Below are 25,570 nucleotides of genomic sequence, written 5' to 3'. Positions count from 1 at the left end.
GTATATGGGGTTGGGTTGGGTGGCCTTCAGAGAATTAGAATTATAGAATTATTTAGTTTGGAAAATATCTCAAACCCCATTCAGAATTGCTTTTGGCAACCGGAAGAACTAAGTGAGAGCAGGGGAGATTTTTAAGTTCAAAAGTCAGCAAATCCCCCTTCCCAATGAATTTCACACATCAGTCTGTGTCCCCATGTGGGATGGTTCTGACTTAGCAAAATGCCAAGAAGCATTTCAGAGGAAAAGTCCCTCCTCCTCCCACACCCTCCTCCCACCCCAAAAAAACCCCAACAAACAAACAACAGACCATAGTTCAGTAGATTTTGGTATATTAAACAGAATAGAGAGAAAAAGAAAAACCCAAATAAAATACAAACTACACACTAAGAATAAAAGGTAGCAAGAGAAATAGGAAAAAAATTCTACTTTCCTAAAAAAGATAATAAACTGCTGGAGGGCCTTGGTCTCTCCCCAGGACCGCTGAGCTTCACCCCAAGTCTTTGCTCATCCAGCAGGAAGAAGAAGGAAGACCCCTCCTCCCTCTCTTTTTCTCTCTGAGATGACGTCAGAATATGGTAGGCAATATCATTGGCCTATAGAAGTCAACTGGCCTGACCTGGCTCAAGTCAGCTGATTGTCCAAGGCCTATACTAGAAAACAAAGCCTAAATCTGGGCCTAACTAAACCCTTGACACCATGGATGTTCCTCCTCCTGTGTAAATTCATGTGCCCACAGAGAACCAGGAGGATGAGGAGAACACCAGCCAGGCATGTTCCTAACGTGGATCACTGGGAATGTGGTTCATGAGTTGTGTTCAAAACATGGTTCTTGTGATGAGTGATGGAGTTGGAGCAGCAGACAAAGCTCTTCCCACATTTGGAGTACGCACAGGGCTTCCCTTACTGGTGGGTTCGTTGGTGTTTGGTCAAGTTGGAGCTGACGCTGAAGTTCTTCCCACACTCGTCACACTTGTATGGCCGCTCTCCAGTGTGGATACGCCGGTGGGTGATGAGGTTGGAGTTCTGGTTAAATCTCTTCCCGCAGTCGGTGCAGCGGAAAGGCCTCTCCCCTGTGTGTATTCGCTGATGTACAAGGAGAAGTGAGCTGGTCTGAAACCTCTTCCCACACTCGGAACACTCGTAGGGCCTCTCCCCAGTGTGGATCATCTGGTGGATGACAAGCTCAGAGTTCTGCCTAAAGCTTTTCCCACACTCCCCACAAAGATAAGGCCTCTCTCCTGTGTGGATACGTCGGTGCGTGACGAGATGAGAGTTGAGCCTGAATCTCTTCCCGCAGACGGTGCATGGGTAGGGCCTCTCCCCCGTGTGTGTGCGCTGATGCACCAGGAGATTGGAGCTTGTCCGACACCTCTTCCCACACTGAGAACACTCATAGGGATATTCCCCAGTGTGAATCCTCTTGTGCTGCTTAAGGTTGGATCCGTGATTGAAGCTCTTCCCACATTCCTCACATGTGTAAGGCCGTTCCCCAGTGTGGATGTGCTGATGGCGAATCAGATCTGAGCTCTGTCTGAAACTCTTTCCACATTCCAAGCACTTGTAGCGCTTCTCCCTTCTCTGAAGTTGCTGCTGCACCACCAGGTCAGAGCTCTGGCTCAATCTCTGACTGCCTTCCCCAGACATGTTGGGTGTTTCCTCCTCGGATGTCTCTTGGGTCGGCTTGGAGCTCCTCTTCCTGTGTGATCGCCGTGGCTTTTCCTCCCCAGTGACTTCCTGTACCATGGCACTGTTCAAAACAGCCTCTGCTGTGAAGTTCTGCCCGGGGGATTTGTCCTCCGTGCTCTCCATGCTCAGCTCGGGGCCTGGGGCAGGAAGGAACAAGGAAAGTCAGGGCATTTGCCTCCGGCCCACAGGGAAGGCCAAGGACATCCCCCCAAACCCGGCCCTGGAAGGACGGCGTTGGCAGCGGGGTTGTCCTGCAGCCGGGGCCATGCTGGGCTGGAAGATGCAGCACAAGAGAGGGGCAAAGGGGCACTGACTTCCTCCTCACCTGCCTGTGGGTCCCGGGGCATCTTCATCTTCTTGGCAGTCTCCTTCTGCATCCTTTCAATGTTTGGAAAGGAGAAATCCTGTTCTGGGGTAAAAAACCAACATGTTAGCACATTGGTTGGGGGTTTCTACTCTCAAATCTATCTCTAGAAACACACCAGTGTCTCAGTTGAGATAAATTGCAATAGGGAGTAATTCTGGAGGGAAGTCTCCTGCCCAGGGTTCCCTACTCAGATGTCTGCAATGCAGAGAAAGTGAACAAATACATCTAAATATAAGGGGGAAAACTCCAACTCTTTACCAAGAAAAATTGCTGAAAACAACTCATAAAGTGGGCTAAACAAACTTGGGAGAAGAAACTTCCCAAGCCCAGCCCACTCTGTCCAGTCAAGTTTGTGCCCAGCCTCCCCCTCCCATAAAACACACGTGGCCACAGCACAGAGACGGATTCGCCCCCCTTCCATAGGATTCACCTTCCCCACACCCCAAAACCCTGGCAGGAACCTTCAGAGTCAGCACTGCAGTCAGGCTGTGCTGCTGGGACAGGCAGTCAAGCCAGTGGTCCTCACCCAGTGGCGTCTGTGGTCCTGTCCCAGTGGTGGTCACAGCTCAGATCCTTCCAGAGAGTGGTGGAAGACCCAAGTGGGGAGGTGTGCTGGTTTAAAGGGAAACTGGCAGGAGAAACAAACACAACACAAAGGAGATTATAAGTCAGAGTTACAATTTGATGAAAGTATTACAAGAAATGCAATGGCACAAAGTGAAAAATTGGGTTTAACCCACAAAACCCCAGCAGTATAACCCAGCCCCCTGGGGCACAAGCACAAAGGGGTTTCTTAGCCCCTGTGCTGAACCCTGTGTGGCTCCCCCAAGTCCAAAGGAAAAGTGCAAAGTGGCAAACCTGTTGGTGCAGCTGACAGTTGCAGTCTGGTTTAGAGTGGTGGTCACAGACTGGTTGAAGGTGGTGGTCTCCTCCTGTCGAGGTGTTGGTCCTCCTCTCAATCCAACGAATGTCCCCTGAGGTCTTCCCCCAGGATATGTACCCCAGGGAGCAGCCAGTCCCTCCCCCTGGGCGGGGAGTCACACAATGGGTGATTAACTCTGGTAGTCAGGGGGTACTTTGGAACCCTTGATGGCCCATTAGCAGCCACGCCCCCTCAGGCTGGGTGTCAAGGTGCTAAGGACTCCCTGCAGGGGAGTTATCCCAGCTCTTATCTCACAGATGTCTTTCACACCCAGCTCCCAGCCTGAGGGGTCAGCTGTGCCCTGGGCAGCTGCTGCAAATGCTCCATGTTAACAGTTTTTGGGAAATGAAGAGGGGGTGTGGAATACACAGCTTTGATCATCCACACAGGGATAAACTGATCCCACCTACTAAACTAGGACATGTAAGACAATTTTTAATTTTTTATTTAAAATTTTCAGGTACACAATGAGCAGCATCAGCCAAGTTTTCTAATTGACTGAGGAGCCCTTTTCCTAAACTGTGCTCATCTGAGAGAGTTTCAAATTCCTCTTTTTGGTTTTAGGTTTATTAAATGATTCCCATTCAAGATGCTTTTTTTTGGCCATCACCTACAGACTTGATGTTGTGGATAACATTGATTTAAGGAAAGCAGAAGAGAAGCAAATGGAAAGACAATTGAGAGCAAAAGTTATTTCCTTCTTTCAGTCTTCTCTGAATTTTTCATACTAGTTTTCTCTTTTTGTGGAAGGGTTCAGTGTCCTCCCTCCTGTGAGGGAACGTAAACACTCATTAAACACTGAAAATGTTCTGGCTGAGCAAAGGCAGAAGTGCAAGACCAAGCCTCAGCCTGCTGAGAGCTGAGGTTTGGCACTGGCTGACCCAGAATTCCATGGAGAAAATAAGAACAATAATAATTTTAAGGTGGTATTGAGCCATTTTCAGTGGGATTGGGCTGCTTTGAGGAGACAGATTGACCCTTCTCAGCTTTTGGGGTGCAAAGCTGGGAGAGACTGGAGTGTTGATGGTTCAGGGCTCCAACACTCTCCAGCTGTAACAGCAGTGGGTGCTTTGCTACCCATGGGCAAAGGAACAACCCAGAACCAGAGGGGAACACCCACCCCTGGAGGGGACAGGCTGGGCTTGGAGCCAGGGAAGGAAAGTGCGATTTTTATGCTTTTCTATCACTACAGACAAAAACCAAAACTGCTCCAAACCTACTTTCCATGCACACAAAACTGTTCTAAACCCTACATCTACAGATATATTGATAGAGTAAATCTAATCTTCCCTATGGGGTGGATTAAAAAGATCTTCGGTCACCCTCACCTTCATGGGTCAGGTCACGTGCTGGACATGGGGGAAGTTTCTGACCACTGCTCACAGAACCCAACCCTGAAGACCCGCCACTACCACAACCTGGCCATGCAAACCCAATGCACTGCCCAGCATGGAACACCCAGAATGTGGGTCACAGGGTCTGTGCCCAGCATGGATCACCCGGAATTTGGGTCACCAGGTCTCTGCTAAACTGGGCTCACAAGGAATTTTGGTTATCAAGTCTTTACCCACTTTGTCCACTGATGCTTGAGGAGATGTGTCCTGCTCTGAAACCTCTTTCCATATTCCAAGCACTTGCAGGGCAGTTCCCAATGTGGATGTGTTTCATCTTCTTAAATACTGCAGAGAAAAAAAGAAAACGACACTTTAGTTTCAAATATTTTCCCCAAACAAAATTAAAACTTTTACAAGTTAGTTGTTTATACCAAATCCTGGCTGTTTTTTTTTTTTCTGTTTTGCTTTTATTTTCTCTTTTTTTTTTTTATTTAATTCCTAAGAGGTGCAGAAAGAGACAAAAAAAGGCTCGGGAAAAGCCAAGGTTGCTTTTAGAAGCAAAGAAAAACCTCACCACCAGAAGCTGCATTTTGGTGAGATACTCTGGGGGGGGAAACAGTTTCTACCTTTTTTTTTTCCTTCTGTTTCTCTGGTGCCTGTGATAGATATCTCTGTCCCCAGGATGCCTGGACTGCTGTCTTTGGATATGTAGAGTTGTTGCTCAGGAGAAGCTGTTTTTTAGCCTTTCTGGGCTGAGCAAAGTCTGGTCCTCATGAGGAGGTTAGAGGGAGGGAAGTAGGGAGAGATTTTCCCATAGGGTTACCAGTTTGCTCTCTTTAATATTCCCTCTCTGAATTTTCAAAAGTCCTTCTTTGTGTCCAGGAGTATTTGGATGATGGTCTGGGGCACAGGGTTTAAAGGTTATGCTGTAAGGCAGGAATGGGATATTTTTAGAGTCTTTGATGGTGTGAGTCATTTCAGCTGCCTATTGTTCCAGCCCCTAATGGCCCATTAGCAGAGATGAGCCCTCAGAGTGGGTGTGAAGGTGCTGATGCCTCCCCAGGGGGGAGTTATCACACCTGAGTCATTGATGTTAATACAGAAACATTCCTGTGCCTCCGAGGGTACTCAAACACTCATCTTGTAGCCTGAGGTCTTGGGTGGACCGGGAGTTAAACTGATAAATGTATAAATTTGTTTTTTTCACATCTCCCAAAATGGACCTCTGTTCCTTGTCTATCAACCTACCTGGGAATCTTTCACACGTGGAAGTCATTTTCAACCTTCATTTTAGAAGTTCTCTGTGGTCCCAAATATAGACTTGTAACTCTTGCATATGGGCTGGAGTTCTTCCATCATCTTCTTTGGCAATGAAATGCAAGTTAAAAGATTCTAAGGCTTAGTGAATAAAGCAGCAGTCTGTCACCTGGGGACTGATTCCTTAGTTCAACATTGCTTTATGTGATAACTTTGCTATTTGTGTGTTTCTGAGCAGAGAAGAATTTGAGTGACCTGAAACTGCTGTACTATGTCTTGGATAAAAGAAGTTTTGTTCTGGAGCCTGAAAATTCAAGTCAGGATTTAAAAGAACACACATTCCTGAAGAATAGATCTATACATGAATTTGTTTAGAAATCCTTGTCTTGATTTTTAAACTGCATCTGGGTTGAATGATACAGCTTTGAGGCCAAGATGTTTGCCCACAGGTCCATTTGCTGATCTCTTTCATTCAGTGGTTTGCAAGAGAGGAGACTGATGACTGCTACGACATGTGTTTGTTGCCAAAGGAATGAGCCTGGCACAACCAGCACTGTACTCACCTTGGTTTTCTCCTTAGTTTTCTTCAATAGTCATTAAAAAGTGTTAAAAAAGAGGATTATTGATGAGATTTCAAACTAAAAGCACAGAAAATGTGCCGGTGTGCCCTGGGCAGCTGCTGCAAATGTTCCATTATTAACAGTTCATCAGAATTGCCACAGAGTGTGCAGAATCCACAGTTTGGTTTATCCTAACATAGTCCTAATTCGTCACAGCACCTGTAACTGGGCCAGTGTATTCATCCATTGGACTCTCCGTTTTGCTGGATCCTCACCCCAGAGAAGACCAGAAAACCAGGACGTGCTGTTATTTTATTGCAGTGAGAGCAGCGTTATGTTCTTGCCCCAAAGTGCCTTTGACAGCAGCAAAGTTTCCTCTGAGGGACCTGTGGAGACTGAGGGCTCTTCTGTAGGGAGTCCTGAAATCTGGGAAACTTTGCCTCAGCTTTTCTCTGAGGGAGGTTTTGTGTTTCCTTCTGCAGGAGCTTTTACAGTGCATGGCCCTCGTGGACAGCCAATAGAAAGAAAATATTTTGCTGTCCATCCTTTAAAAGTTTCTTAGTCACTCTTCTGTGCTGGGGTGGAGTTGGCAGGAGAAAATGTGGGGAATGAAGGAGTGGTTACACAGAAATCTGAAATAATCCTGTCTTTGCAATATCGAGGCAAAATAATTGTATTTTCAGATAAAGGGAAAAATTAGGCCAAAATGCTGCAGTGGGAGCATTGCTTGCTGCTGAGCTCCAAGACAGGCTGCAAATGGTGGCACTGCTTTGCTGCTGAGCATGGGCATGTATGAGAGATTCAGGTGGAGCTTTGGAAGGTGCAGAAGAGAGGGAGAATCTTTCAGGGAGATTTCCAGGATGTAGAACCCGTAACAAAGCCTTGTAACTCAAACTTCCTGTGTTCAGGGGAGGAGCTGAGAGACAGTGAGCCAGTCTGTTGTTGTGAGAAAGAGCAAAACATCAGGTTTGCATTGACAGCTGATGATGAGGAAGGAGCAGATTGACCCTTAATTAAAGCTGAAACAACCACTGTGTGCCAGGGTCAGCAAAGTGCTGCTAAACTGGCACCGTGTGTGGCTCCCAAGATATCAAAGCCTGGCCCTGGATCAGGGGAGATGGAAATCCAGTCACTATTAATGCAGTGGGATGCTGAGGGGCTGGAGCCACTTCCCAGATGGCACAAAGTTAAACCACTGGAGCAAATGGAGCACGTGTTATCTGCCCAACTGATAAGGTCAGTTCATGGCTCCAGGGTGAGGAGCAGAAGCCTCCTAAAACCCTCAATGAAACCCAGCACAAGGGGCAGTTCTTGCTGAATTTTTACAAGCAGTCTCACTGCCTCTGAACAGGAAATTAATGGGCGAGGACCCCCTGGAAAGATGGGGCAAACAACAACAGCAGTGCAGAAAGCTCTGCATGGAAGAGGAGCTAAAACTCCACCAGAGAGATCCCAAGTTCATGCAGTTGAACCACTTGATTCACTAAGGAGTAGCTTTTTTTGGGAGGTTTGTGTAGCTTTCTTTTTCCAGGAATTCCAGCACTCCCCACTGAAGATCAAAGGAACCAGCTGGGACTGGGGGAACTGCCAGCAGATGTGCAGGAGAAGGCTCACAGAAAGCAGCCAAGGGGTGATGAGAATCTTTTTCTCAGGATGTGTCACCTTGTGACTGTCAGCATTTCAGGCTCAAGTGTCTGCTCTAGGAGCATTATCCCAGCCTGCCTTTGAATAATCAGTCTCTATTTGGTAAAATTTTACCTTTTCTTTTTATAGGGACCTGCCAACAGGTGAGATGGAGCTGTTTGTAATCAACAAAACTTTTATTCACCCCATAATTTGTAGTAATTAATATTTTTGTTGTTTGGTGGTGGTTTCATTGAGAGGGATTCATTGGGAAATCAAATATTAGCAAGACTATATTTAAAAACCCTTTTAACCATTTTTATTTACATTTGCTTAATTAATTTATTCTTTATATTAAAAATGTGGAAAGGAGTGGAATAATCTCTTAGTCTTCTCTTATGGAGAGATACTTACAGTTCAACCACTTGAGAACTAAAAAAGACAACCCAGTTTAATTTAAGAGTTTGTACAAGAGATTTTGCATATTTGAAGTAATACAACTATGTAACAATATTCCCAGTTCTTCCTCAGAAGTCTTCAGATTTATTATGATAATTTGTCTTAATTTTACAGAGATTTTCACATGTGAACTAAAAGATTTTAACAGAATAAAAGAAACTATTCCATGGGAAATGGTTGAGACCCCCTTCCTAGATCAGAAGGAGTTTCAGCTTTGGACTGCAAATTGGACATGGATAAAATACAGGAAAACTTTTTCCCAGCTCCCAAGACCTGTAACCATTTTAGGAAATACTTGCACTCTGCACCACTGACATTTCTCAGTTGTGGGTGCAGCTTTGTGGAACATTCATTGGAAAGGAATGTTGTGAAGATAAATTGTGACAGAGAAGAAAATCCCAGAAAAATCGACCTGGACTCTGTTTTGGGGGATCCTCAGCACCAAGGAGACTGCAGATCCAGACCCACAGGACACCACTGGGTTCCATGGAGTGGGGATACATTTCCTGTTTTAACTTTTCTCTGTCACCCTCTTTCCCTCCCCCTCTCCTTTTTCCTATTTCTTCCTATTTCTCTTTCTTTGCCTCACATTTACTCTTAAATAAAATCCACACTCTTGACTTTGGCATCTGGTCCTCTTTGCACCTTAATTTGGGCAGAGGCATTTCTAATAATTTTAATAACTGGATGATAACCCCAATCAGAGCCCCTTCACAGCACAGATGGAGAGAAAGTCCCCACAGTGCACCTGAGAGGTGTGTCAGGGGAAACCGTGTGGATCAGTCCTGTCTCAAGCAAAGGCAAACCCATCTGTGGGATTGATTTTGCTCAAGGACAAAGTTGCACTTGGTGGGTAATTCAGAAAAACAGGGAAACATGGTGTGTACCTGAAGAGGACCTATTTGTGGTGTAAAACTGTCTGTTCCATTGTTCCTATTTGTGTATAATATTGGATATAGAGGTGCAGAGTTAATGTGTTATTCAGGGCATACTGGGGAAAAGGGAAAAAAAGAAAAAGGGAATAGAGTGGTGGATAATGTCCTGGGTGACACAAAACTTCTGGTATCCTCCTTCTCTTTTCTCTGTTCCCCAAAATGCCTGCTAATTGGGAGTGGGAGGGGAATTTGAGATTAAATAAGGGTGGTCCTGTTCTCCTGGCAGAAGAATGTGTGCCCAGGTGTGAAAGGCTGGAATGCTGATGACTCAGACAGTGCAGGTGGAGCTGATGATGTGCAAAGTGACCCCCAAGGTTGTGAGGGTGTGCACACCTGCCAGCTCAGGCTCCAGGTAGGTGTGTTTTCCTCGGCCTTGCACAGGGACTGAGCTGTGATAACTCCCCCCTGGGAGCACTGAGACAATTCCCACACATGGCCTGGAGATTTTCACCTCTGCTAATGGGCCATCATGGATCCACCCTATTTTTTTCTCTACATCTTTTAATAACAGGATTATTTCAGTTTTCTGTGTAACCACTCCTTCATTCTCCACATTTTCTCCTGACACCTCCCCCTCAGGGGTAGAAGGGTGGCTAAAATATTTTTAAAGGAAAACAAAATATTTTCTTTCCATTGACTGCCCAGCACAGCCATGTTCTCCAAAAGTTCCTGCAGAAGGAATCTCAAAACCTCCCTCAGAGAGAAGCTGAGACAAATTTTCTCAGAGCTGAGGAGTCCTTACAGAAAACAAGGAAAAAAACTGTATTTTGGAAGATGTGAAAAAAACAAATTTAGACATTTTTCAGTATAAATACAGAGCCCACCCCAGCCCTCAGGCTACAAGCTGGGTGTGAGAGAACCCTGGGAGGCACAGGAATGTTTGTGTCTTCACACCAATGAATCACCTGTGATAACTCCCCTTTGGGGAGACATCAACACATTCACACCCACCCTGAGGGCTCATGTCTGCTAATGGGCCATTAGGGGCTGGAACAATAGGCAGCTGCAATGACTCACACCATCAAAGACTCCAAAAATATCCCAGGATTCACAGGGTCAAATCACCCATTGTGGAAGTCCCCAGCCTGGGTGAGGTGCAGGGCATTCCCACTTGAACCTGAGCATGTCAAATCTTCAGGGATTGGCATTTCTGGTATCACTATTTGGATCCAGAGAGGGACTAAGACTTTAACAGAATTGCAACAGCCACTCTTGACCAGACTGGGACCATCATCCTCACCAAAAGGTTTCCTTTACTTTTACTCTGAATTCAGGAATACCACGTGACACTCAGCACAGGGGCTAATGAAGACCATAATGTTCATGCCCCAGGGGGATGGGTTATACAATTGGTTTATTGAGGGCTGAAACAAGTTTTTCTCTGTATCATTGCATTTCTTGTAATCTTTCTAGTAAATTGCATCTCCAACTTAGAACTTTCTTGGCTCAGGTTAACTTCTCCCTTCCAGCATAACCTTTAAACCCTGTGCCCCAGAGCATCATCCAAACACTCCTGGACTCAGAGAAGGACTTTTGAAAATTCAGGGAGGGAAAATGAAAGAGAGCAAAGTGGTAACCCCATGGGAAAACTCTCCCTATTTCCCCCTCTCTCACCTCTTCATGAGGACCAGAAAGGCTAAAAAACAGCTTCTCCTGAGCAACAGCTTTATGTTTCCAAAGACAGAATTCCAAGTCTCTTGGGGCCAGAGATATCTACCACAAGCGCCAGAGAAACAGAAGAAAAAAAAAGGTAGAAACTGTTCTCCCCCACAGGGTATGTTATCAAAAAAGGAGCTTCTGGTGGTAAGATTTTTCTTTGCTTCTCAAAGAAACCTTGGTTTTTCCCCAACATTTTTGTATCTCTTTCTGCAACTCTAATTAATGAAAAAAAAATACAGGAGAGAAAAGAAAAAGCAAAACAAACAAGAAAAAAACAGTTTTGGTATAAACAACTAACTTGGAAAAGTTTTTATTTTGTTTAGGGAAAATATTTGAACCTGAAGTGTTGGGGTTTTTTTTCTCTGCAGTATTTAAGCGAATGAAACACATCCACATTGGGAACTGCCCTGCAAGTGCTTGGAATATGGAAAGAGATTTCAGAGGAGCTCACACCTCCTCAAGCATCAGTGGACAAAGTGGTTAAAACTTGATAACCAAAATTCCTTGTGAGCCCTGTTTAGCAGAGACCTGGTGACCCACATTCCAGGTGATCCATGCTGGGCACAGACCAGCTGACCCACATTCCAGGTGATCCATGCTGGGCACAGACCAGCTGACCCACATTCTGGGTGTTCCATGCCGGGCAGTGCATTGGGTTAGCAAGACCAGGTTTTGGTAGTGGGGGGGCTTCAGGGGTGGGTTCTGTGAGCAGCTGCCAGAAGCTTCCCCCATGTCCAGCACCTGACATGACCCATGAAGGTGAGGGTGACCCAAATACTTTTTAATCCACCCCATGGGGAAGATTAGATTTACTTTATCAATATATCTGTTGGTGTAGAGTTTAGAACAGTTTTGTGTGCATGGAAAGTAGGTTTGGAGCAGTTTGGGTTCCTGTCTGTAGTGATAAAAAAGCATAAAAAATCCCAATTTCCTTCCCTGCCTCCAAGCCCAGCCTGTCCCCTCCAGGGTTTGGTGTCCCCCTTCTGCTCCTGGGTGGTTCCTTTGCCCATGGGTAGCAAAGCACCCACTGCTTTTGCAGCTGGAGAGTGTTGGAGCAATGAACCATCAACATTCCAGTCTCTGCCAGCTTTGCACCCCAAAAGCTGAGAAGGGTCGATCTGTCTCCTCAAAGCAGCCCAATCCCACTGAAAATGGCTCAATCCCACCCTAAAATTATCATTGTTCTTATTTTCCCTATGGAATTCTGGGGCATCCAGTGGCAAACCTCAGCTCTCAGCAGGCTGAGGCTTGGTCTTGCACTTCTGCCTTTGCTCAGCCAGAACATTTTTTGTGTTTAATGAGTGTTTACGTTCCCTCACAGGAGGGAGGACACTGAACCCTTCCACAAATACAGAAAACTACTATAAAATATTCAGAGAACACTGAAAAAAATAAATAACTTTTGCTCTCATTTGTCTTTCCATTTACTTCTCTTCTGCTTTCCTATAATCAATGTTATCCACAACAGCAATTCTGTAGGTGATGGCCTAAATAAAGCACCTAATTGAATGAGAATCATTCCATAAAACTAAATCACAAATGAGGGATTTGAAACTCTCTCAGATGAGCACAGTTTAGGAAAAGGGCTCCTCAGTCACTTAGAAAACTTGGCTGATGCTGCTCATTGTGTACCTGAAATCCTTAAATAAATAATAAAAATTCGCCTACATGCCCTAGCTCAGCAGGTGGGACCAGTTTATCCCTGTGTGGATGATCAAAGCTGTGTATTCCACACCCTCTCTTCATTTCCCAAAAACTCTTAACAATGGAGCATTTGCAGCAGCTGCCCAGGGCACAGCTGACCCCTCAGGCTGGGAGCTGGGTGGGAAAGACATCTGTGAGATAAGAGCTGGGATAACTCCCCTGCAGGGAGTCGTTAGCACCTTGACACCCAGCCTGAGGGGGCGTGGCTGCTAATGGGCTATCAAGGGTTCCAAAATACCCCCTGACTCCCAGAGTTAATCACCCATTGTGTGACTCCCCGCCCAGGGGGAGGGACTGGCTGCTCCCTGGGGTACATAATCTTGGGGGAAGACCTCAGGGGACACTTGTTGGATTGAGAGGAGGACCAACACCTCGACAGGAGGAGACCACCACCTTCAACCAGTCTGTGACCACCACTCTCCACCAGACTGTAACTGTCAGCTGCTCCAACAGGTTTGCCACTTTGGACTTTTCCTTTGGACTTGGGGGAGACACACAGGGTTCAGCACAGGGGCTAACAAACCCCTTTGTGCTTTTGCTCCAGGGGGCTGGGTTATACTGCTGAGGTTTTGTGAGTTAAAACCAATTTTTCTCTTTGTGCCATTGCATTTCTTGTAATACTTTCATCAAATTGTAACTCTGACTTATAATCTCCTTTGTGTTGTGTTCATTTCTCCTGCCAGTTTACCTTTAAACCAGCACACCTCCCCACTTGGGGCTTCCACCACCCTCTGGAAGGACCTGAGCTGTGACCACCACTGGGACAGGACCACAGACACCACTGGGTAGGGACCACTGGTTTGACTGCCTGTCCCAGCAGCACAGCCTGACTGCAGTGCTGACTCTCAAGGTTCCTGCCAGGATTTTGGGGTGTGGAGAAGGTGAATCCTATGGAAGGGGGGCCATTCTGTCTCTGTGCTGTGGCCATGTGTGTTTTATGGGAGGGGGAGGCTGGGCGCTAACCTGACTGGACAGAGTGGGCTGGGCTTGGGAAGTTTCTCCTCCTGAGTTTGTTTAGCCCAGTTCATGAGTTGTTTTCAGCATTTCTTCTTGGTAAAGAGTTAGGGGTTTTCCGCCTTCCATTTCGATGTATTTGTTCACTTTCTCTGCATTGCAGACACCTCAGTAGGGAATCCTGGGCAGGAGACTTCCCTCCAGAATGACTCCCCATTGCAATTTATCTCAACTGAGACACTGGTGTGTTTCTAGAGATAGATTTGAGAGTAGAAACCCCCAACCAATGTGCTAACATGTTGGTTTTTTACCCCAAGAACAGGATTTCTCCTTTCCAAACGTTGACAGGATGCAGAAGGAGGCTGTGAGGAAGATGAGAATGCCCTGGGAGCCCCAGGCAGGTGAGGAGAAAGTCGGTGCCCCTTTGCCCCTCTCTTCTGCTGCATCTTCCAGCCCAGCATGGCCCCGGCTGCAGGACAACCCCGCTGCCAACGCCGTCCTGCCGGGGCCAGGTTTGGAGGGATGTCCTTGGACTTCCCTGTGGGCCGGAGGCAAATGCGCTGAGTGTCCTTGTTCCTTCCTGCCCCAGGCCCCAAGCTGAGCATGGAGGACAAATCTCCACAGCAGAACTTCACGGCAGAGGCTGGTTTGAACAGCTCCATGGTGCAGGAAGTCACTGGGAAAGAAACGCCACAGGGATCCTACAGGAAGAGGAGCTCCAAGCCGAGACCAGAGACGTCCGAAGAGGAAACACCCAACGTGTCCTGGGAAGGCAGTCAAAGATTGAGCCAGAACTCTGACCTGGTGGTGCAGCAGCAGCTTCAGAGAAGGGAGAAGCGTTACAAGTGCTTGGAATGTGGGAAGAGCTTCAGCCAGAGCTCAGATCTGATTTGTCATCAGCACATCCACACTGGGGAACGGCCTTATACATGTGAGGAATGTGGAAAGAGCTTCAATCACAGATCCAACCTTAAGCACCACAAGAGGATCCACACTGGGGAATATCCCTATGAGTGTTCTGAGTGTGGGAAGAGGTGTCGGACCAGATCCAATCTCCTCGTTCATCAGCGCACACACACGGGGGAGAGGCCCTTCCCCTGCACCGATTGCGGGAGGAGATTCAATGTCAAGTCCAGCCTCATCAGACACCGGCGTATCCACACGGGAGAGTGGCCTTATCTTTGTGGGGAGTGTGGGAAAAGCTTTAGGCAGAACTCTGAGCTTGTCATCCACCAGATGAACCACACTGGGGAGAGGCCCTATGAGTGTTCCGAGTGTGGGAAGAGGTTTCAGACAAGCTCAGCTCTCCTTGTACATCAGCGCATACACACCGGGGAGAGGCCTTTCTGCTGCACTGACTGCGGGAAGAGATTCAATGTCAACTCCAACCTCATCACCCACCGGCGTATCCACACTGGAGAGCGGCCATACAAGTGTGATGAGTGCGAGAAGAGCTTCACCCACAGCTCTCACTTGACCAGACACCAACGCACCCACCAGTAAGGGAAGCCCTGTGCGTGCCCCAAATGTGGGAAGAGCTTTGTCTGCTGCTCCAACTCCATCACCCATCTCCAGAGCCACGTTTTGAACAGAACTGCTGAACCATATTCCCAGTGATCCACGTTAGGAACACACCTGGCTGGTGTTCTCCTCATCCTCCTGGTTCTCTGTGGGCACTTGAATTTACACAGGGGGAGGAACGTCCATGGTGTCAAGGGTTTAGTTAGGCCCAGATTTAGGCTTTGTTTTCTAGTGCAGGCCTTGGACAATCAGCTGAGTTGAACCAGGTCAGGCCACTTGACTTCTACAGACCAATGATATTGCCTACCATATTCTGATGTCATCTCTGAGAGAAAAAGAGAGGGAGGAGGAGTCTTCCTTCTTCTTCCTGCTGGATGAGCAAAGACTTGGGGTGAAGCTCAGAGCTCCTTGGGAAAGACCAAGGCCCTCCAGCATTTTATTATCTTTTCTAGGGAATTGCAATTTTTTTCTTATTGCTCTTGCTAGCTTTTATTCTTAGTGTGTAGTTTGTATTTTATTTGGGTTTTACTTTTTCTCTCTATTCTGTTTAATGTACCATAATCTCCTGAACTATCATCTGCTGTTTGTTTGTTGGGTTTTTTTTGGGGTGGGAGGAGGGTGGGGGAGGAGGAGGGACTTTTCCTCTGAAATGCTTAATTGGCATTTTACTAAGTCAGAACCATCCCACATGGGGATAGAGTGTGAAATTCATTGGGAAGGGGGATTTGCTGACTTTTGAACATAAAAATCTCCCCTGCTCTCACTTAGTTCTTCAGGTGGCCAAAAGCAATCCTGAATGGCGTTTGAGATATTTTCCAAACTAAATAATTCTATAATTCTAATTGTCTAAAGGCCACCCAACTCAACCCCATATACATTCACATGATTCAGGTTTTTTGTGGTTTTTTTTTAAATATTTTATTTGATTCATCTCCATCTCTTAAAATCACCTGAAATTGAAGTTTAAATAAAGAGATCTAACAAAGACATCTAAATTTCCATCATTCTCTTGGGAATTCAGACAGGAATTTGGGGATCAAAGAGATATTCAGGAAGATTTCAGGGTTCTGTGGGGATTTGGGTTTTTTTTCTCAAAAACTGGAGGTGTCCAGACCGACTGACATTTCTCCATCATTTTGCAGTCCAATATCTGAGAGGGATTGATCTGTCAGCTCATAACACCTCAATCCCACCCCAAAATGTCTCCATGCCAACTTGAAATGCCTCAATCCCATTCCAAAATGGTTTCATCCAATTTGAACCCACTTAGGGGGAGTCATCAGCAGGAGAAGGGATGCTACAAATCCAGGGAGGATGGGATAAAATTGGGAGGGCTTGGATGCAAATTGGGAGGGTTGGGATGGGACTTGGAGGGGAATGGGATGGGATTTGGGAAACATGAGAAGGAGTGTTTGGAAAATGGAGAGAGCTTCTGTGGTGCCCTCCTATCCTGAGAGGGGTAATGTGAGGGAGTGTGGGGGGCATGTGACATCAGCACTTGGAGTGGGAACCCACAGAGAGGAAGAGAGGGAGCTCTTTCTGAGGGTAATCTGCTGCTTTGCAGCAGTTCAGGGGGCTTTAAATATCTTTTGAGGGTTTTGCTCCTCTTTTTCTTGTGCTGAGTTGAACCTCTTGCAATCGGGGGGAATGAGATGACCCTATTGACAGAAAAATCCTGCTGATTTAAACGTATTTTTACAAGTTCTAAATGGCCCTTGGGAGTTCCCCCCTCATTCTGGGGGCTGCAGTGTGCCCCTGACTCCACTGGGGCCTGAGGGGGGTTATAATCTAAAATTCTGAGGTGTTAAAAGTGGCTTGTGGGGGACACAAATTTCATGGACATCTTACATGTAGGAGGGTGTCTCCCCTTCCTCCAGACCTGCAGGGGTGGTGCTGGGAGCCCTCCCCACACTGGGAGCATCCACAGTATTCAGGGGGGGTATGGGTGTCCTTGTGCACTGGGATCAGCGCAGCTGGTGTCAGAGAATGCCAGAATGTGCTGAGTGCGAAGGGACCCCAAGGATCATGGAGTCCAACCCTCAGCCCTGCACAGACCCATCCCAAAGACTCACCCCCTGTGCCCCAGAGCATCATCCAAACACTCCTGGAGCTCTGGCAGCCTTTGGGGCTGTGCCCACTGCCCTGAGGAGTCTGTTCAGTGCCCACCACGCTCTGGGGAAAGAACCTATTTGTAAAGTCGAACCTGACCCTGCTCTCACTGAACTGCAGGCCATTCCCTGGGTGCTGTCCCTGGTTCCCACAGAGCAGAGATCAGTGCCTGCCCCTCCTCTGCCCCTGTCCAGGAAGTTTTACCTGCAATGAGGTGTCTGCTCAGTCTCCCCTTGTGCAGCTGAACACACCAAGTGCCCTCAGCTGCTCCTCACACATTTCCCCTGCAGGCCCTTGCCCATCTTAGTTGCCTTCCTTGGACATTCTCCAATGGCTCAATCTCTTCCTTCTGTTTTGGTGCCCCAAAGTGCCCCAATATTGCAAGGGACATAAATGCCAGGCCTGAGGGATCCCAGGGGCCACTGTGACACTGCAGGGCCTCCTGGAACCCAGGGCACATTGTGACACTACAGAGCCTGCTGGAACCCAGGGCACACTGTCACACACACAGAACCAGCCAGCCCTGCCTGGTGCTCACCAGCAGCACAGAGAGCACTGCCCAACCCTGGCACCCCTGGCGCCAGAAGAGGAGCCCAATTGGCCTCTCTGTACCCAGCACCAAAGGCAGACACAGCCCTGGCACAAGGGGCAGCTGCAGATGCTCCTCACTCTGCCCAGCAGTGCACACACACGCAACCCCCGGCACAGCACTTGGCACAGCCCCTGTGCCCCTCCAGGCCTGCACAGCTCCCTCTGTCCTGCCATCACCTCGAGCAGCTGCCCTCCACCTCTGGGGCTGCTCCCTGCGACTTCTCATCCTGAAACTGGAGGTCAGGACTCCAGCACATCCCTTCTCTGCTCCCACTAGTGATGATGCCAAATGCCCTGTGGGGTGGGTGCAGCAATGGCAGCAGAAGAACTGGCAGCACAGGGTGAAACCCATCTGGGCTGCTGCCTTGTGGCAAAGGTATCAGTGCCCGGGTGGGGCACCTGCTTTGAAGGTGTGTCATGGGGGTGCTCCTGTACCCAAGAGTCAGGCCTCTGAAGAACAGCAGAACCACCATCAGGTGGCTCAGACTGCTGCCATTGAAGGGGCTCAGGTGCCTTGGCATTGGCAGCACAAGAGGGAATTATTTCTGGCCAGGACACCTCAGGCCATCAAGGAAGAGATGAAATATATGGATGGGCTTGTGGCTGAGAGGTGGGCTTAGCCATGGGCACTGTTGCACAGGGTATCCATGGATGTGAAATGTGCTGCAGTTACACAAGCCTAGAAGGAGGAGCCTCTCTGGGTTGGAGGACGATGACTGGAAGAGAAATAAAGGGAGGCCTGGCAGACTGACTGGATCACACTGCCGCAGACTCCCCATGGGAAGGCCCACATGCTTATGGTGATGGAAACAACCACAGGAAGTCTGGAAACATCCCCTGTGCCCCATGGCACTGCCTGGAACACTGTCCTGGGCCTGGAGGAGGAAATGTGATGGTGACATGGAACTCCTGAAAGAATTGAATCAGACTATGGGACTGAATTCCAAAACAACCTGACAGACACCTGGGCCAAAGAACCTTGCCTGAGTGGGTGAATCCCATGCCCTGCCATGCAGCAGCTTCTGGGAAGAACCAAGGGTGCAATGGACAGGGAAAGGGCACACTGAGAGCAGCGGGTGATGGGACCTGAAAACATTGGGATGCACATTTAGCAAAGACCACCTGGTCAGTCCACACTGGAGCATCTCCCCATAGGGCTGGGCCTGCCCAATCAAAATTTTCAGGTTCTCTAGAAAGGATTAATGTTTCTGAAGTGCCCATTAAAACATGCTTGGAAAAGAGTCTGCATTGTTCCTGCCTCAGGCCAAGGCAAACCCATCCAGGGGTTGCTTTTCCTCAAGGTCTCAGGTGCTTTTGAAGGGTGGTGTGGGAGGAGAAAAACTCTGGTGTGTGCCTTGAGGGAATTTGATTTTGGGAGAGAAGGGCCAATGGATCAATTCTATGACATAAATAATTATCCCTTCTGTGCTGGCTGGGTGGACATCACCCGCCTGAGCCATCAATCTCACCCACAGCTGTTCTGGTCATTTCAGCCTTGACTTTCCTCTGATCGTTTCCCTCCCACCAAGGAAGAGGGAACTGTTCTAAAACTGGCCTAGTGCAGCAGTGCTGGAATCAGAACTTACTCCAATGTGCAACCTGCAACAGTCCAGTACTCCACACCACCTTCCTTGCTTGAGAGACTGTTCCCAGGGATGGAGGCCAAAGTCATGACCTGAGTGAACTCAACAGACACTTTTGTGGCCATTTTATGACCTCCTGACAGAGCTGTTCCAGTCCGTAAGGGAGTGATGTCTGTGTGTGTGTCTATCAAAAGAGAGAACTGGGGAAGGTGATGAGGAATTGGAAGTGTGAGACCTGGCATGACATAAAAGGGATGGAATAAAGGCTGGACATTGTCCTGCTTTCAGCTGGGATGGAGTTAATTCCCCTCAGGAGCTGTTTTGGATTCAGAAGGAGAATATTTTTGATAACACACTGATGCTTGGTTGTTTGCCATGTCATGTTTATACCAAGTCAAGGACTCTGTTTTGTTGTTTCCTTTGTGTCTCCTGCTCTGCCATGAGGAGGTTCCCAAAATAAAAAAGCTGGGAGAGCTGAGCTGAACTGGCCAAAGGGTTATTGCACAGCACAACATGTCATGCCCAGTATATAAACTGGGGATAGTTACCCAGAAATGGCTGACGGGGGTTTGGGAAGGGGAGTCTGGCATTGGTCAGTGGGTGGTGAGCAGTTCCATTGTGTAACACTTGTATTTTCTCCTTTTATTATCATTACTATATATTATTTACCATTACTATTGTCCTTTACTTTGATTTCAAATATTGAACTGTTCTTACCTCAACCTACAAGTTTCACTTTGATTGCCCTCCCAATTCCACTGGGCTGGAGGGGGGAGAGAGGGGAGGCTGAGGGAGTGTCTGTGTGGGGCTTCACCTCCAGCTGGGCCCCAAACCAGGACACCAGGGAGTTCTCCATGCAGGCACAGAAATGCTCCCTTGCTCTTATCCAGGGCATCCCCTTCCCCAGGTGAGTGTGTCCACTCCAGCCTGAGCAGTCAGTCCTGGCTCCCACCCTGTGATCCCTGCAGAGCCCTGAGCTGGAAGTGCTGCCCTGCAGAGGGAGGGGCTGTGCTGTCCTGGGGCCATATCACAGGTACAAAGGGAAAGAAACTTGAGGAAAAGCAAAGGACAGGGAGCAATAAAGAGAGATTCCTCTGATAAAGTCACACAAGTTTTCAGATAAATCTACCTCAGATAGAAATGCATTTTCTTCCTCTGGTCTGTGCTGGCTGAGGGTGGTGTGAGCAGCAGGAGCTCTGCCCATGTTCTGCCAAGGTCTCAGCTTTGCTCTGCTGCACTGGGGACATGGAGCTGCTTTATGACAGCTCTGACCACCATGAGGCAGGTCAAATGTACCACACCTTTTATAACATATCACCCTTTGTCCTTCTGACTCTGCAGCAGAGAGCCTGAAAATGTCTTTATAATCATTGTATCTGTGTTTTTATAGTTTCAACAACAATTCATGGAGAATATTCTACTTAAGTTTATGAATTTTCATGCTTTTGACTGAAATTATGAAAAGCCTTGCAATAAGACATGATTTAAAGGGGCTCAGCTCTCTGTGGCTCAGAGCAGAGCCAGGAGAGCTGCCGTGTCCATCACTCTCTTTCCCCTCTGCTCTGAGCTTTCCCTGGTGCTGCATTCACATTGAGTTCACACGAAGAAATCTTGAAAACCATAAACCTACAAGTGCCTGTGCAGTGCTGAGAGCAGGGCAGTGCTGCTTCCAAGGGCAGATCTGGAATACCTCCTCAGTGCCAGACCAGAGGTGAAGCTGGGATGGACAGAGCCCGAGAAGAGGCTTCCTGGAGAGAAGTGCCTGGTTTATTCACCTATCTGAGATTCAGATTTGAAGTTTCAATGCCTTCTCCTGAAATCAGATGTTAATTTGTATGTGCTATTTCCCAGCCAGATATGACAAGCCAGAGAATTGAAAGAACAGGATGCTTCCCTGTCATGTAGGTCCTGCTTTAATGTCCTCCCTGAAATGTGCCCTGGGAACTGTCTGGGGTTGATGTGGGTGCTGTGAGCATTCCGAAGCCCTGCAGCTCTCCCTGAGCAAGATAAAGAGCTCTCCCAGGGGCTGCTCCTTCCCCACAGCCCTTGTCCCCAGCCCTGTCAGCAGCTCCCAGGGCCGGCTGAGAGCTGCCCTTGGCAGACAGCAGAGTCCCTGTCCCAGCACAGCACCCTGGGCTGCAGGACCCTGCTCTGCCCCCACAGCCCTGGGCACCCTGGCCTGCACTCCCCGGCTCCACAGCTATCCCAAAGGGACCCCAACAGCCTCCTCCTCACACATCCCATCAGCTGGGGCTAGGCCAGCTTTAGGAGATGCCTTCAGACACTTCCCAGGGCAGTGGGCACAGCCCCAAGGCTGAAAGCGCTGCAGGAGATTTTGGATGATGCCCTGGGGCACAGGGTTAAAGGTTATGCTGTAAGGGAGAAATGAACCTGAGTCAAGAAAGTTTAAAAGTCGGAAATGTAATTTACTAGAAAGATTACAAGAAATGCAATGATACAGAAAAACATTTCTTTGAACCCTCAATAAACCAATTGTATAACCCATCCCCCTGGGACATGAACATTATGGTCTTCATTAGCCCCTGTGCTGAGTGCCACGTGGTATCCCTGAATTCACAGGAAAAGGAAAGGAAACCTTTTGGTGAGGATGATGGTCACAGTCTGGTCAAGAGTGGCTGTTGCAGTTCTGTTAAAGTCTTAGTCCCCCTCTGGATCCAAATAGTGATACCAGAAATGCCAATCCCTGAAGATTTGACATGCTCAGGTTCAAGTGGGAATGCCCTGCACCTCACCCAGGCTGGGGACTTCCACAATGGGTGATTTCACTCTGTGAGTCATGGGATATTTTTGGAGTCTTTGATGGTGTGAGTCATTGCAGCTGCCTATTGTTCCAGCCCCTAATGGCCCATTAGCAGACATGAGCCCTCAGGGTGGGTGTGAATGTGTTGATGCCTCCCCAGAGGGGAGTTATCACAGCTGAGTCATTGGTGTGAAGACACAAACATTCCTGTGCCTCCCAGGGTTCTCTCACACCCAGCTTGTAGCCTGAGGGCTTGGCTAGGCCTTGTGTTAATACTGATAAATGTCTAAATTTCTTTCTTTCACATCTTCCAAAATGCAGCTCTGTTCCTTGTCTATCAACATACCTGGGAATCTTTCACACCTGGAAATAATTTTCAGCCTTCATTATAGAAGTTCAATGTGGTACCAAACATACACTTCTAACACCTGGATATGGGCTGGAGTTCTTCCATCATCTTCTTTGGCACTGAAGTACTAGTTAAAAGATTCTAAGGCTTAGTGAATAAAGCAGCAGTCTTTCATCTGCCAGACTGATTCCTGTCTTAGTTTGACCTTGCTTTATGTGATAACTTTGCTACCACTGTGTTTCTAAGCAGATCTGAAATTTTGTAACCTGAAACTGTTGTACTATGTCTTGGATAAAAGGAGAAGTTTTGTTTTAGAGCCTGAAAATCCACATCAGGATTTAAAAGAACACACATTCCTGAAGAATACATCTATACATTTGTTTGTTTTTAAATCTGTATCTTGATGTTTTAAACTGCATCTGAGTTGAATGACACAACTTTGAAGCCAAGATGTTTGCCCATAGGTCCATTTGCTGATCTTCTCTTTGATTCTGTGGTCTGGAAGAGAAAAGACTGATGACGGCTACCAGATGGGTTTGTAGCCAAAAGAATGAGAATGGCACAACCAGCACTGTACTCACCTATTTTTGGTTTTTATTTTTGTTTAATATTCCTTAAAAAGTGTTTAAAAAGTAGATGAAGGAGGAGATTTCGAATTAAAGTAACTCAAAAAGTGATATTGTTCCCTGGGCAGCTGCTGCAAATGATCCATTATCAACAGTTCATCAAAAAGACCACAGAGTGAACAGAATCCACAGTTTGGGTTATCCCCACATAGTCACAACTGGTCCCAGCCCCTGTAACTGGGTCAGTGTAATAATCCATTCGACTCTACGTTTTGCTGGATCCTCACCCCTGAGAAGACCAGAAAACCGGAACGTGCTGTTATTTTGGTGCAGTGAGAGCAGCGTTATGTTCTTGCCCCAAAGTGCCTTTGACAACAGCACAGTTTCCTCTGAGGAGCCTGTGGAGACTGAGGGCTCTTCTACAGGCACTCCTGAATTTGGGAAACTTTGCCTAAACTTCTCTCTGAGGGAGGTTTTGTGGTTCCTTCTGCAGGACCTTTTACAGTGCATGGCCCTCGTGGGCAGCCAATGGAAAGAATATGTTTTGTTGTCCTTCCTTTAAAAATTTCTTAGTCACTCTTCTGTTCTGGGGTGGAGGTGTCAGGAGAAAATGGGGAGAAGGAAGGAGTGGTTACACAGAAATCTGAAATAATCCTGTCTTTGCAAGAGTCAGAAAAAAAATGTATTTCCAGAAAAAGGAAGAATTAGGCCAAAAGGCTGCAGTGGGAGCATTGCTTGCTGCTGAGCTCCAAGACAGGCTGCAAATGGTGGCACTGCTTTGCTGCTGAGCGTGGGCATGTCTGAAAGATTCAGGTGGAGCTTTGGAATGTGCAGGAGAGAGGGAGAATCTTACAGGGAGATTTGCAGGATGTAGAACCCTGATGAAGACCTTGTAACTCAAACTTCCTTTGTTCAGGGGAGGAGCTGAGAGACAGTGAGCCAGTCTGTTGTTGTGAGAAAGAGCAAAACATCAGGTTTGCATTGACAGCTGATGATGAGGAAGGAGCAGATTGAGCCTTAATTAAAGCTGAAACCACCAATGTGTGCCAGGGTCAGCAAAGTGCTGCTAAACTGGCACCGTGTGTGGCTCCCAAGATATCAAAGCCTGGCCCTGGATCAGGGGAGATGGAAATCCAGTCACTGTTAATGCAGTGGGATGTTGAGGGGCTGGAGCCACTTCCCAGATGGCACAAAGTTAAACCACTGGAGCAAACAGAGCACGTGTTATCTGCCCAACTGATAAGATCAGTTCATGGCTCCAGGGTGAGGAGCAGAAACCTCCTAAAAACCCTCAAAGAAACCCAGCACAAGGGGCAGCTCTTGCAGAATTTTTACAAGCAGTCTCACTGTCTCTGAACAGGAAATTAGTGGGAGGAGACCCCCTGAAAAGATGGGGCAAACAACAACAGCAGTGCAGAGAGCACTGCGTGGAAGAGGAGTTAAAAATCCACCTGAGAGACCCCCAGTTCATGCAGTTGAACCACTTGATTCACTAAGGAGTAGCTTTCTTGGGGAGGTTTGTGTAGTTTTCTTTTTCCAGGTATTCCAGCACTCCCCACTGAAGATCAAAGGAACCAGCTGGGACTGGGGGAACTGCCAGCAGATGTGCAGGACAAGGCTCACAGAAAGCAGCCAATGGGTGACGAGCATCTTTCCCTCAGAAAAAAAAAGGTAGAAACTCTTTTCCCCCACATGGTATCTCACCAAAAAAGGAGCTTCTGTTGGTAAGATTTTTCTTTGCTTCTCAAAGAAACCTTACCTTTTCCCCAATATTTTTGTATCTCTTTCTGAACCTCTAATCAATTAAATAAAAAAAAATAAAGGAGAGAAAAGAAAAAGCAAAACAAGAAAAAAAAAGGAAAAAGTTTTGGTATAAACAAATGATTTGCAAAAGTTTTTTATTTTGTTTGGAGAAAATATTTGAACCTAAAGTGTTGTTGTTTTATTTTTTCTCTGCAGTATTTAAGCGGATGAAACTCATCCACATTGGGAACTACCCTGTGAGTGCTTGGAATATGGAAAGAGGTTTCAGAGCAGCTCACACCTCCTCAAGCATCAGTGGACAAAGTGTTTAAAACTTGATAACCAAAATTCCTTGTGAGCCCTGTTTAGCAGAGACCTGCTGACCCACATTCCAGGTGATCCATGCTGGGCACAGACCTGCTGACCCACGTTCCAGGTGATCCATGCTGGGCACAGACCTGCTGACCCACGTTCCAGGTGATCCATGCTGGGCACAGACCTGCTGACCCACATTCTGGGTGTTCCATGCTGGGCAGTGCTTTGGGTTTGCATGGGCAGGTTTTGGTAGTGGGGCGGCTTCAGGGGTGGGTTCTGTGAGCAGCTGCCAGAAGCTTCCCCCATGTCCAGCACCTGACCTGACCCATGAACGTGAGGATGACCCAAGTTCTTTTAATCCACCCCATGGGGAAGATTAGATTTACTTTATCAATATATCTGCAGATGTAGGGTTTAGAACAGTTTTGTGTGCATGGAAAGTAGGTTTGGAGCAGTTTTGGTTCCTGTCTGTATTGATATAAAAGCCTAAAAATCCCACTTTCCTTCCCTGGCTCCAAGCCCAGCCTGTCCCCTCCAGGGGTGGGTGTCCTCCTTCTGCTCTTCGGTGATTC

At 47.4% G+C, this 25,570-nt stretch overlaps 2 protein-coding genes across 2 annotated transcripts in view; one reads left to right on the top strand and one right to left on the bottom strand.

Moving 5' to 3' along the window:
* LOC139684162 (uncharacterized) overlaps positions 1 to 25,570 on the top strand; it is a 1,455,962-nt gene that overhangs the window by 1,328,899 nt on the left and 101,493 nt on the right. Inside the window, 1 exon segment of the mRNA XM_071579763.1 lies at positions 14,249 to 14,925. Within this exon segment, the coding sequence (XP_071435864.1) occupies positions 14,249 to 14,925 (677 nt within the window).
* LOC139684161 (uncharacterized) overlaps positions 1 to 25,570 on the bottom strand; it is a 1,434,678-nt gene that overhangs the window by 1,369,047 nt on the left and 40,061 nt on the right. The window contains 1 exon segment of the mRNA XM_071579762.1: positions 862 to 1,576. Coding sequence (XP_071435863.1) covers positions 862 to 1,576 — 715 coding nt within the window.

Source organism: Pithys albifrons, chromosome 33 (assembly GCF_047495875.1).
Source record: "Pithys albifrons albifrons isolate INPA30051 chromosome 33, PitAlb_v1, whole genome shotgun sequence".
Lineage (NCBI taxonomy): Eukaryota > Metazoa > Chordata > Aves > Passeriformes > Thamnophilidae > Pithys > Pithys albifrons.
The sequence above is the reverse complement of the archived record's forward strand: the minus strand, read 5'-3'. Positions and strand labels throughout refer to the sequence as shown.